This window comes from Pantherophis guttatus, chromosome 2, assembly GCF_059756535.1.
Source record: "Pantherophis guttatus breed Tessera chromosome 2, ASM5975653v1, whole genome shotgun sequence".
NCBI classification, from domain to species: Eukaryota; Metazoa; Chordata; class Lepidosauria; order Squamata; family Colubridae; genus Pantherophis; species Pantherophis guttatus.
Genome location: NC_142064.1, coordinates 215,563,868 through 215,577,814, shown reverse-complemented (window position 1 = coordinate 215,577,814; position 13,947 = coordinate 215,563,868). Strand labels below are relative to the sequence as shown.

The 13,947-nt window shown below is 39.0% G+C and overlaps 1 protein-coding gene across 6 annotated transcripts in view; it reads left to right on the top strand.

Annotated features, from left to right (window-relative positions):
- VGLL4 (vestigial like family member 4) overlaps positions 1-13,947 on the top strand; it is a 102,673-nt gene that overhangs the window by 75,738 nt on the left and 12,988 nt on the right. Inside the window, exon 1 of one of the 6 annotated variants that reach the window (XM_034438273.3) lies at positions 4,123-4,212. The exons of the other annotated variants lie outside the window; for them this stretch is intronic. Coding sequence (XP_034294164.1) covers positions 4,199-4,212 — 14 coding nt within the window. The 5' untranslated portion in view covers positions 4,123-4,198. Of the gene's footprint in view, positions 1-4,122; positions 4,213-13,947 lie in introns of those variants that run through there. 6 annotated transcript variants of the gene reach the window in all.

Genomic DNA, 13,947 nt, shown 5'->3' with positions numbered 1-13,947 from the left:
CTATAAATTTCTCCAAGTACCGGTAGTTTTGATTCTTTATTACAATAGTTGGGTTCAGTACTGCTAATATTGATTTTTCTGATCAATATTAGCAGTTCTATCTTTTAATAAGTCCATTTGAAATTAAAATTCAGAGGCAATACATCTGTACCTTTGTTGGCTTTGAAAGCTAAGCAGGTTTGGATATGATTAATACTTGGATGAGAAGCCAGGAGGAAATCTCAGAGCTGTAAGATAGATTTGGAAGTTGAAAAAAGCCATCCTGGAAGAAAGCAAATCACTTCCATACTGTGGCCAAGCAAACTACATGGAAAGGAGTTTGATCTAAAGTAGTTTTTTTTTTCTTTATAAGTCTGCATGTATACTAAAACATTAGGAAAAATCTAATTATTAAGATAATGAGATAGATTTGGGGAGATTATCTGAACAGAGATGTGTACAGGTAGTCCTTGATTTAGAACCACAATGGCCCAAAATTTCTGTTGTTAAGTGAGACACTGATTTTACAACCTTTCTTGCCACAATTGTTGAGTGAATCACTGCAGTCATTATGCTAGTAACACATTTGTTAAGTGAATTTGGCTTCCCCATTGACTTTGCTTGTCAGAAATTTGCAAAAGGGTTCACATGACTCTTGGATACTGCAATCATTCTAAATATGAGTCAATTTGCTAAGTGTCTGAGTTTTGATGATGGTCAATTTGACCATGAAGGTTACGCAACAGTCATAAGTCTGAAAAACAGTTATAAGTCACTGTTTTCAATGCCATTGTTAACTTTGAACAGTCACTAAATAAACTGTTGTTTATAAGTTGAGGACCACCTACAATTTAAATCTAAATGTTCAGTTTGATCTCACAGAAACGGTAGGTTTTGAAAGGGATTCATAGTACTTCATTATTTTTTTTTGTTTTGCAGATGAGTTTATTTGCATATTTGCCTTTTATGAGCTGGTTACCTGTTTTATCTGTGATTTTGCTGTCGTGATACTTTCTTCTTTTCTGCTACATTTAATCCTTTTTAAATTGAAAGATGATGTGCCCAAATAGTTCTTTATTGTATGATCTTGACATTTAATTTCTGCTTTTTTATCTAATGGCAGCAGAAGTACTGGGAATCAGGCAACTTATAAAATTATTGCACAGTCAGCCAGATGTTTAGGCTGGATTTGGCATTTTATCCACCTATTGAGTCCTTCTCAAGGACCCTGGGATAGGCAGATGTTGCTGGTTGCTGGTGTTAAAGATGTTACATCACAGGTTGTAAGCTGTTCCAATTAAAATTTTCTACGACTTTCTCTATATTTTATGGTCCCACCAGTTCTTCCTTACAGGCAAATTATATTTCTTGCAGATCTTCCAATGATGGTTGCTACATTGCAGTGCCATTGTTTGTAGTCAGTCTGTGCCATCTTCTTGCTATAGCTAACTAGGTGTCCCGCTGTTTCTTCTGCCTCTTTGCAAAGGCGGCACTTGCTCTCTGTTGCTGCCTTCTCATTTCTGGCTTTGTATGCATTTGTTCTTAAGGCTTGGTTTTGTGCAGCCAGAATTACCGGTAGCTCCTCTGTCATTTTCTTCAACTTCCCTGCACCCCTTGCCAGATCTTCTTGTTATGTGCTTTGCCTGCTAATTTCTTTTTTTACGTACTCATGTAATGCTTTGCCTTGCCATTTTTCTTTTTTATTACTATTACTATTTCTACTCTGCTGGAGTCCCTATCTTTTCAGGGAAATGTATAAGGTGTGAAACATATTTACCTTCCTCTGTTGGTACAAATGACTGGACCTTTCAATCCTGTTGACATTATTTAGTTTATTAGATTTTTATTAGTTTTAGCCCACCTTATAAAGTGATAAAGTAACTCAAGGTGGCGAACATATAATACTCACTCCTCCTCCTGTTTTCCCATCAACAGCAAATCCTGTGAGGTGGGTTGTGCTGTGAGAGAGTGATCAACCCCAAATCACCCAGCTTTCATGCCTAAGATGGAGTACTAGAACTCACAGCCTCCTGATTTCTAGCCTGGTGCCTTAACCACTAGACCAGACTGGCTATTTCACTGAGATTTTGCAAGATATATCGGATTTAATATAAAACAGATAAATGCATACTTTGAAAAATGGGCATTAGATGAGAACAGTTATTCTTCCAAATGCTATTCAGGCTGATTATTCTCTGAGGACACTGAAGACAAGGTTAAATATTATTCTAGAAACAATTCAGGAGAATAGACATAATGCTGAATTAAGTGCTGCCTATACAGTGTTATTTATTAAGCTTACGGCTTCACAACGTCTTCCCTAGGTCACTTTGTATTGATTTACTACTGGTAATGCTAGGTTTATGCCATTTTCTTATTTTTACAGAAATTCCCACAACTATACAGGTAGTCCTCGACTTACAACCATTCATTTAGCAACTGTTCAAAGTTCAAACAGTACTGAAGAGTGATTTGTGGGTGGTCCTGACACTTGCCACCGTTGTAGCATCCCCAAGGTCATGGAATTGCAACTTAGATGCCTAGCAACGGACATGTGTTTGCAATGGTTGCAGCTTCCTAGAGTCACAGTATTGCCATTTGCAACCTTTCCAGCTGACAAGCAACGTCAGTGGGGGAAACTCGATTCACTTAATGACCATGTTATTTGTTTAATGGCTGTAGCAGAAAAAATCATAAAAAGGACATGGTCATGTGATGACTTACCTAGCTGTTGCTTAGTAATGGAAGTTCTGGTCCCAATCATGGCCATAAGATGAGGATTACAGTGCTGTTTTGGTTAAAAAAAGCAGTGTAAGTGATTGTTCCCATATGTACAATAAATTTATTTTGCAGTGAAGTCTGGGGAGGACTGTTTGGTAGCAACCATCTTGGTAACTTACGTGCAAATTGATCCTACTTAATATAGATTGCAACTGTGTACATTAGCTCTTCTTGGAGTTATAGCTGAGCGAACAGTGTCTTTAACTTGTTCTTTTAATCAGTGCTGTATTACATTAATCCATGCTGGAAGACATATGTTCTCAGCAAGAACAGGGTTGCCATAGACTACAAAAGTCTACATTATGACCGGAGATTTCTGTACCTTTCCTGATATCTAAGGGTCATCCAATATATTTGCCTCCCAGTCAAGGGTTGTGTCTAGGGGTTGTAATGCCTAAGATGAATACTCATCCCAATTTTTTCAATTTACTTTAATAATATTATTTTTGATAAGTTTGGTTATTTATATTAGCCTTTTCAAGAGGAAGAAATATTGCCTTGAATTTACAAGTATACTCTAACAATGTATGGCATTGCTTCCTTTTCTTCCTTCCTCCCTCCCTCCCTAAAAAAAAAAAAAGATGCCACTGTAATTTTCAGTTGGAAAATGAATATGGTGTTTAAATTGGCATTTGAATTGAAATTATATATGAATTCGGAACATTTCCAGAACTGTGGCTCTGCTAGCTTTTTCTGTGAAAGGAATACAAAAGCTTTGTAAAGATGTCACAGGCCTTTTTTTGCTGAATATATGCTGACAATACAGTGCCAAGTTACTGTATTCACAAAGGATCAGACAGACCAGCTTATGTATGGTATGTTGTATTGTCCAAAGGTAGTCGTACATTTTGTTGCCTGTTAAAAAGTGCGCACTTGCAGTGAACGTGAGCCTTTAAAAAAACAGCGGGCAAACCTTGCAGGGCAATTGAAAAGAATGGGAAGAAAAAGTCACATGGCCACTCTAGGCAGAGGGCCAAATTGCCACATCTCTCTATTTCTCTCTCTCTCTCTATTTCTCTCCCTCTCTCTCCCTCCCTCCCTCCCTCCCTCTCTCTCTCCTTCCCCTATTCATCATCTCTTAGCCACTAACTAATCGGTCTCCATGGCAAGAGGGGGTGCAGAGTTTTCTTTTTCCCTGAGAAAGAGAGAGCCTGCCTGCCTGCCTGCCTTGGAGGGAGACTCCCTTCAGCCTTCCTTGCTCCGGAAAAGAAAAGGAAGAGCGGCCACTACAAAAGGACGGTGCCCATCCTCCCTGGCTTTGCACGCCTGCTTATGTGCAGCTTTCCAGAGAGAGAGAGAGGGAAAAAAAGGCAGGGGCTCTTATTCTGACAGGGCCTTCTGCCTGCTGAGCTGTTTGTGAGGGAGAGACCTTGCCAAGTTTGTGAGGCCCAAGGCTTTCTTGTGGGAGGACGCAGGGCTGTCTTCATGCTCTTTGGCAATGATTAAAGTGAGGTTAGTACAAAAAAGAAAGGGGGGGGCTCCTTTTTCACCCCCGCTCTTTGTTTTTCAAACTGGATCTTGCTGTTTAAAACCAGATGGCAGTGCCATATTTTCAGCTGCAATTCATTTAAACTCTTAAGTGTTGTACAAAGAAGTGTAAGAGTGGATCAGTAGCTTACTAATGTGGGGGAGGGGGGAGAGGGAGGAGCATAGAGGAAGCAGCCCTGCTTTTCTTTCCAAATATATACCAGCCTCATGTTTCCAGCACCTTTAGTTACCTTCTTCTGCCTCTGAAAGGAAAAACCAGGACACTGAGAGCAACTTTTGAACAGCAAAATCAAGCTTGCTCTCTCTCTCTCTCTCTCTTTTTTTTTTGGCCTGATTTAAAATACATAAATCGTGGTTGTTGTTTTTTCTGATTGGCTCAGCAGGCAAGGCAGTGTTGTTATTGCCATGTGACCAGCTTGAGCATGTAATTCTGCATTTTTTAGGCTCGGGTGAGAAGCTGTGTGGTCTTTTGAACAGATTCACATACTACTTGTCCTGCCCAGAAGTTCATCCCTCTGATGGTTTCAGCATGGCTACAAATGTTTTCCCCGTTTGGAATACACGGCTTGGCCGTGCAATGCGTATTGCTCTCCTGGGCCGGCACACGCCTCCCCCAAACCACACTTCAAACATGACTGTACATCTGATGTTCCATGTGGGTGGGGATCTTTTCTGGGTGGAGGAAGTAGCTTGGATGGTGTGGATAGGCAGCTGTGGGCTTTATTAATTCTCCATAAAGCCCTGGATAAGGCCCCTTTGAATTGTTGAATGTAAAGAGAATAAGAAAATACAAGTCTCCAACATGAGATCTGTATTAGGAAAAGAAGTTTATTTTGACACTTTACTATATGGGCTAAGTTGAGAATAATCAAAAGCAGACTTCAGAAGAACTTGTACAAACCCATTTAAATAATTGAGAAGCAAATGCAGTGTCGTCAAGAGGTCGTATCAAATTTGAGATACAGAGAGTAGCCCTTTTCTTCTGCCACTGCACTGCTTCTCAGGCTTGGCAACTTTTAAGAAGTGTGGACTTCAATTCCCAGAATTCCCCAACCGAAAACATGGAACTTAGTGATTGTGTGAGAAATGTTTTTTGTTTTTTTTAATATTTCTTACGGGTGAAATTTATTATTTTCTGTATTTGACCACTTCCCTTTGTGGGATTTTGAAGAACTTTTTTATTGATGCCTCAGGGTGGAATAAATTAGCAACACCATGTTAGAGAAAAGTAATTTTTTTTTCTGCTCTTCAATATTTCTTTGTTGTTGGTCAACCTCAAATAAAACATGAATATACTAATTTGTTTAGGGAAAAATGTAATTATTTTATATTTGCAAAGATTACTGTATAGCTGCTAATGCTATACAGAATCAAGTATTGCAGCTGTATAGTTCCATTGTTGTGTTCCAAATACAGAATTGAATTTTATTTAGCATTTTTATTAGTTCAGCAACAGCTGACTTTTCTTCTATAGACGGAGAGAGCTATATATGTATACGACCGATTACAGCCCGGGAAGAGGGAAATCTTAGAAGAGACATGCTATCACTTTTAAGGTTGTTATGGAACTTATGAATTCTTTCACAAATCCTTCAGAATTGCACATGTAAAAAAACAAAAGTGAGCATTCTCTGAGTCTCACCCATCAAACATTGTCATCTGATTGGACAGAAGCAAACCCTGTCACAGTGTTTGCCCTCAGAAATAGGATCCCCCCCCCTCAGATGCATGGGACACACCTTGATGCTCTTTAAAAAGCCTCTGAGAACCTGGGTTTTTCCTGGGCTTTTGGGTTAACATGGATGATGTGGCTCTTATAATCTTTTTGTTTGTTTATTTGTTTGAATATTTCTTATTCAGGATATTAATATTTTCATGGTTTCTTTCTGTTTTTAATGTTGTATGCCATCCAGAGCCTCTATGGAGTTGTGTGGCCTTTTAAATTTAATAAGGTTAAATCCATGCAGATTTTCTAGAGGGGTCCTTGGTGCTCTCTGAGCTTGCTTGTTTCATTACCCTAACTAGGTAACATCATCAGTGCTAGTAAGGAATGCTGTTTGCTGTCAGTTTATATTCTGGTGTCTTGACTAGCACTGATGATGTTACCTAGTTAGGGTAATGAAACGTCTGCAAGAAAACAAGCAAGCTCAGAGAGCACCAAGGACCCCTCATTTCAACCTTGAGCTACAAATATCCTCCAAGATTTTCTAGAGTTCCCTAACTGTTGCATAATGATAGAGGATAGCTTCTTTTCCCTTGCCCATTATCTCTTTCTATTTAGGTAGCTTCCTTCTACTTACATCCCTAGAACAATTTCTCAACCTCAGCAACTTTAGGATATGTGGACTACATCTTTGACTCTACCATGCTGGCTAGAGAATTCTGTGAGCTGAAGACCACACAACATAGAGTTGCTATGGTTGAGAAAAGCTGTCCTAGATGCTGGTTCATTCTCAGAGTTCTGTAACTACAAGATGCAATATAGGGCCCATAGTGCCTGCACTTTGATGGATATCCTTAAGGCCTATACTCTGCAAGTAGGCTCACAAACTAGCTATTTATTTTACGTTGAGATTCTTGTACCAAAATACAACACAGAAAGGAGAGTTAGAATTGACCTTAAAATAAATTATGGCTTTCCCTTTATGGCTTGTTCCATTTGGTAGAAACCATTGCTGTGTGTTCAGATGGCACAACAACATCAATTCAGATCCTGGGCTGCTGCTTACAGCTTGGAGGAAAGGGGCCTCAGTGGGTGTCTATATGGTTACTTGCAGTTGAATCCAGATCTTCCCCTCCCAAACACACATGATGTTTATTTTGTATGCCAGAGGCTGCCTTTTGTTCCCTCAAGACCCCTTTGGCTTACGATTAAAACCTTTCTTTTCACATCTGTGATCCTTGCCCTTCTATCCTTGTATATATCTTCCATAATATCACAGTATGCTCCTTTTTTGTTTATCTCACTTTGTCAGGACTTCTGTTTGTTATGTGATCAACACAGGTTCCAAAAATATCTTTTTTTTAAAAAAAATGTTGTAGTAGAAAGGATGTGTCTTCTGTAGCAACTACAATCAGCAACTACATCCTGTTTTGTTACTCCTCTTGGATATGTTATATGCTATTGGTGGTGGTTGAATGGGCAAATTGATAAGGGAACAGATGCTTCTTAATACAGTGTTAAAAGTTTCATGATTCAAATATGTGGTTGACTGTCATTGCACATTTTTCTACTTTAGTATGGAAAAAGTACACCAGTCTCACAAATAAGTGCTAGTAGCCCAATATATAAAAGGTGCTCTCCATCTTTTTCCCCCCCCCAAATTAGATTCCCTCAGAAAGTAGAAAATTGATGTGTTGGATACTCATGGCAGATCTCACATGAGAGTAGTGAAGGATCCTGGCCTCTAGGAGGTTATAAATTAATCATTTGTATCTTTGAGAATATTTTCTAAATACGTATCATCATTTGGATAAAGATGTAATTTCAATATGTATTTTGTTCTGAGTGAAGGAGGGCGGATTATTATTTGATTCAATGGGCAGTAATAGAGCACTGGTAAATTCTTAATACTTGATATGATACAATGAGCCTGCTTCGGTAAAAATGTCATCACAGTATGGCATGGAACAATTCTCAATTTGTACTTAAAATATCACGGGGGAAATGGAGGAAGGAATTTGGGAAGAATTTGTTAGCATTTCAGTGATGTTATATGTTAAATGGCCTTAAGGTTTTTGAACAGTTTAAAACAATTTCTCAAGATAACTGAGCTGCAGGGAATGAATCTATTTAACTTATTGGAAAGATTTTTCAAATGTTATTTTCTAGATTTATTACTGAATAGTTATCCTACTGCCTTAATAAAAATGAATCATATGGTGCTTATAAGAATATCACCATCTTAAATCCTAAACTGATGTGTGGTTCAGATGTATGTGTGGTTCACTTTGTGGCGAAGGTTGTTGAGAGCATGGTTGCGTGACAGCTCTCCCAGTACCTGGATGAAACGACGTATCTAGATCCGTTCCAGTCGGGCTTCATGCCTGGGTACAGCACAGAAACGGCATTGGTCGCGTTGGTGGATGATCTCTGGAGGGCTCGGGACAGGGGGTGCTCCTCTGTCCTGGTCCTGTTAGATCTCTCAGCGGCTTTTGATACCATCAACCATGGTATCATGCTGCACCGGTTGGAAGAGTTGGGGGTGGGAGGCACCGTACTACGGTGGTTCTCCTCCTTTCTCTCCGAATGGTCACAGTCTGTGTTGACAGGGGGCCAGAGGTCGACCCCAAGGCCCCTTATATGTGGGGTGCCACAAGGATCGGTCCTCTCGCCCCTTTTGTTCAACATTTATGTAAAGCCGCTGGGCGAGATCATCCGTGGTTTCGGGGTGGAGTACCACCAGTACGCTGATGACACCCAGCTGTACATCTCCACCCCAATGATGCCCTTGAAGTGATGTCCCGGTGCCTGGAGGCCGTACGGATCTGGATGTGGAGAAACAGGCTCAGGCTCAACCCATCCAAGACCGAGTGGCTGTGGTTTCCGACGTCCCGATATAGTCAGCTGGTGCCATTGCTGACTATTGGGGGCGAATCATTGGCCCCCACGGAAAGGGCTCGTAACTTGGGTGTCCTGGATTCATGGCTGTCTTTAGAAGAGCACTTGACGGCCGTGACAAGGAGGATTTTTCATCAGATTCACCTGATCCGCCAGTTGCGTCCCTTTCTAGATCGGGACTCCCTACGCACGGTCACTCATGTCCTCATCACCTCCCGTCTGGACTATTGTAACGCTCTCTACATGGGGCTCCCCTTGAGGAGCACTTGGAGGCTCCAACTGGCGCAGAGTGCGGCCGTGCGGGTGGTAATGGGAGCGACGTGGCACTCCTATGTAACACCTCTCCTGCGCAAGCTGCACTGGCTCCCAGTGGTCTTCCGAGTGCGCTTCAAGGTCTTGGTTATCACCTTTAGAGCACTCCATGACTTAGGACCTGGTTATTTACAGGACCGCCTGCTACCACCAATAGCCTCCCACCGACCGGTATGCTCCCATAGAGAGGGGCTCTTTGGCCGGGTGCCGTCGGCCAAACAATGTCGACTGGCGGCCCCCAGGGGGAGAGCCTTCTCTGTGGGGGCACCTACTATCTGGAACGATTTCCCCCTGGAGATACGGAGGATCCCGGATCTGCGTACCTTCCGTCGCGCGCTCAAGACGTTCTTATTTCATCAAGCTGGCCTGACCTAAGTTTTTTCCCCCTTTTTAAATGGAAATTTTAAATTTGGTTTTAAATTATTGGGGTTTTAAATTTTCAGCCAAATTATTTAAATTCGTTTTACTTTATTTTAAATTTTGTATTTATATGTTTTATTCTATGGCTGTTCACCGCCCTGAGTCCTTCGGGAATAGGGCAGTATACAAATCCAATAAATGAAAAATGAATGAATGAATGTATTCATTGCTGACAGAGAAATGTGTTGATAGCATCCCACATCTTGTAGGATGTTGACAGCCTTAGACCATGAAAGAACAGATACTGTTTATGAATGCCATGGAAAGTGCTTTTTCTTCAAACTGCTATTAAATTAGCCCTACCAAGTTAGAGCTTCAGATATATTACGTCTCTTTGTTACTGTGTAATATTGCCTGAAATTTGACGTTTAAGTCAGAGGTGGTATTCAGCCGATTCATACCAGTTCAGGCGAACCGGTAGTGGAAATTGTGGGTAGGCGAACCGGTAGTGGAAATTGTGGGTGAGCCTAGGCCCACCCGCCCCGGCTCTATGATGCCCTATTTAGGCACATTTTCGAAGCCAAGCACCTGCGCAGAAAGCGTGTGTGCAAAACAAGTGAACGCTCACGGAGCGAACTGGTACTAAGAATATTGGAAACTTACCGCTGATTTAAGTATGGTATGATTTTTCTCCAAAACTAGACCAATATCTCTTTTTTACTTCATGGTTAATAAAGGGAGAGTTCCTTAGCTGACAAAAATATGTGTCACTTTATTCCAAACCATGGATAAGAATGAAATAATGATGATTATCCTTCAATAGCCTTCTCTAGGCTATACTCCTTCTCTAGGAGTATTTTAAATGTGTCTGTATGCCTTTAAATATGTAGCTTGTAAAAACATTGAGTATATATAACACTACCCACTTTCAGCAGAAGCAGCTAGGCATAGTTTAATGATATCTTAGAAATAGAGAGCTTTCTATAGTTGCATGTTGTAATTTTTAACTCATTTAAACCTTGCTGATTGCTCTACAAAATAATTCACCTGCTGAACCATGCATATCTGCATTGGCTATTCATGGCACGTTAATGAAAATTAAGGAGTGAGATAAGGAAAAGGTAATTTTTGTGCAGTACTGTAAAAACAGCTATTGACTTCCAGTAAGCCTTTCTAACTACATTGCATTTTTATCTCAAAGTGATAATGTCTGTAATTTGGCAGCACAACCGGTATCAGGATATAAAATCACACAAAATAAAAAGCAAATAAGCATTATCCACAGATTTTCACTTATTTTGTCAGGATGATGATGCGCTGTAGCATTGTGCTACAAACTGTACCCTTGTAAATGTGACAACAGCATTATTTGCACCACTCTGACCTCTGTAGTTTTGCAGACACTCCTGCAACTAGGTGTAACTTAAGCCATTCTTTACTCAGATGATGTCTGGTGACTAAAATATTGAAGAATCAATCCCAGTTATTTGGAGCATTTTTCAATGCACCTGTGTTTGGTTCTTTTTCCACTATATGAAGAAAATACTGGTCTGTAAGTTGGGTATATTATATAAAATAACAACACTCTTCAAAGCTTTTCAGTTTCACCTTTGCTTTGACAGGGTGTTTTTTTGGGAATGGATTATTCACAGCTCAGCTGCTGGAGTTCTTTTAAATTACTGTTTCAGATGCTATTGGATTATTAAGTAGGTGGACTTTTCATAACAAGTATACATATAAACAAATCATATTATTATTCTTCAGCTATTTGTACTAATCACATTATTGAAAAAGATAATCTTAATTTAAACCAAAATCACAATTGCAGCTTTCTGCATGTAAAAAGTTTCTCCATCTATACAGAATTTTTTCTAGATACTGGATTGGATATTGTTTATTTTTCACATTAAGAAATATGGGATGTTTTATAAAATGAAGTCAGTGAAATGACAGCTTTGTACCAATATTAATACAATATTAGCCTTGCTTACCTAAAGTATACTAGTGACAGTGACATAAATAACAAGTTAGTCTTTCTTAAAATTCCATTGATTTCAGTATGTTTCCTATAAGATCCAACCATATGTTTTTCCAGTTTTAGAAGAGGCATTTTACTTCCTTAGATTGGTTTGTAACATAATAGCTAATATTTAGTAAAGGTAAAATAGTTTTCTTTAGTGGTCTAAGAAAAAAAACCCCTTTGGCTGCATTCAAATAATAATAACGTTTACAAACAAAAATAATACCATGGCTTTTTTTCTTATAATACCCATCACATGAAAATGTAATGTCCGTTCCTCATTTGGCAAATCCAGATTTTCTGTTTGATAGTGTCAAGATAATTTGCATCCACCACACTTTTATTTGAAAGCCAGAAATAGATTTTAAGTGAATTGCAACTGACCATTGAGAATGGAGATTGTATAATTGAACGTTCGATCTGTTCAGGCTTATATTAGACTGATCAGTTTGGGATAATACAAATTTGGATGGATACTAAATGACAACAGATACAGTTTTCTGTATCTCTGTGCTGCCATGTAGTGGTGATCTAGTTTTTTGGAGCCAGGTATGTTATTTATTTAATTACATTTTATTCAGAAAGTTGGAAACCTCAACACTTGACTTCTGGAAATACCATGTAATTGACCATTGTTTGAGCTTTGAACATGAAAAATTTTAGTGCTTATTAAAGAATAAACTCACCCATAGAGGAAATGTAAAAATAACTCACCTTGTCCACCAAAGCATTTTATTTAAAATCCTGTTGGTGCTGATTTCGTCAAATGTGAAATTAAGGTTTTTAATGAAACGAAAGACACACAAACATATAAATTTTGGGGGGGGGGGCATTTGAGGAAGAAAATAAAAATTACTTTCCTTTCAGATATTTCACAATATTAGCTGTTGAACAAGAATTATAAATTGGTGACCAGGAAAAAAAAAAATCTGAATGAATTAGGTAATGGTGATGGAGGAACTGGAGGCTACGGAAATAAACTTCCATGCATCTGTGGTTTTTCCAAGTACACTTATTGCCATTGCCTCAGTTAACTTCTTATGAGATGTATATTTTAAAATCAGACTAACCTGAATATAAGTTCTATAAAAAGACATTGCAGGATGTTAGGTTTTTGTTTTTGTTTTGTTTTTTAGCGGCGCCTTTTTGGCTGTTTATAAAGGAGTTGTGCACTAGAAAAGAGCATAAGGAAACTTTCCCCTTTCTCACTCTCTTTTTCCATTTTTCCTGGAACAGTTGGAACACTTAAGTTATTTCTCCAGAATGGGTGTGAATTACTATTGCTCTGTTCCAGTAAATAGAGGCACGACAATTAAGAGCTCTTAAAACAAGAATTGTTTAAGGATACTATGTTATAACTACCGTTCAAACTGTTCAGTGCATGGGCTCAAAGTATTGCTTTCAATTAAAAAGAAGGCAATCTCCTGAAGTACAGATCTTACAGTCCAGATGAGTGTGGTTTTGGTATGTCCATTTCAACACATGATGCTTGGGAAAGATGTGGGGCCTGGATATGATTCACTGCGGAGAACAATGAAAAAATAATTCTCTGTCTTGAATATAGGAGAAATAAAATATTTAAGCTGTGTCAGAGTGAAGAGAAGCTGTGTTCATTTGTACACAAAGATTTGCTATCCACTGCTTTATGATCTAATTCAAGGGATCAAGTTCATGATGTATAACTGGTATGATGATGATGATGTTCATTCAGTCAGTCATGTTACAACTCATAACTGGTTTAGACAGACTAAAATCAGGAAATGTATATTAAATTCACAGAGCAAGTAAAGTGATACATTTTATTTTGAGCTGAGATAAAAAGGCAAACATGTATATCTAAAAATAGTCTCCTAGATAGACATTATGTTGATACGCACATAAAACTTTTTATAGCTTTACTATATTAAGATGATAAAAGAGGCAGTTTGTACTTTAATTCAATGATATATTGTGTTTATGTTGGCCCTTTCAGAAGCATGCAAAGAATAGGTAATGGATAAGACTCCTTTGGAACAATATACCAGTTAACTCTTGTTAATTAAGAGTGTCTTAGTGAGAGTCAAGCTGTCAAGTCTCTTAAGGCAGAGATCAAAAGAAAGGAAAAGGATCTTTTAACATTAAAGTAGTATCTGTTGGGTTAAAGGTATTTCTAGTTTGCTACTCCAACATTCTGCTACTGCCTGCCAATTAGCAAAAAGTGGCAGTGAAATGTTTTTGTGTAAGAAATAATACACATTGCACTCAGGGATGGGTTCTACTTACCTTTACTACCGGTTTGCAACGGGGCCGCACGCATGCACAGAAGCATTTTGGTGACATCGGGGTCGGTCGGCAAGGCCTCCCGCCAGTTTTACTACCGGTTCTATAGAACCGGTGCGAACCGGGGGCAATCCACCACTGATTGCACTTGTAAGTATACATGCTTAAATTTTCCAATGGGATATAT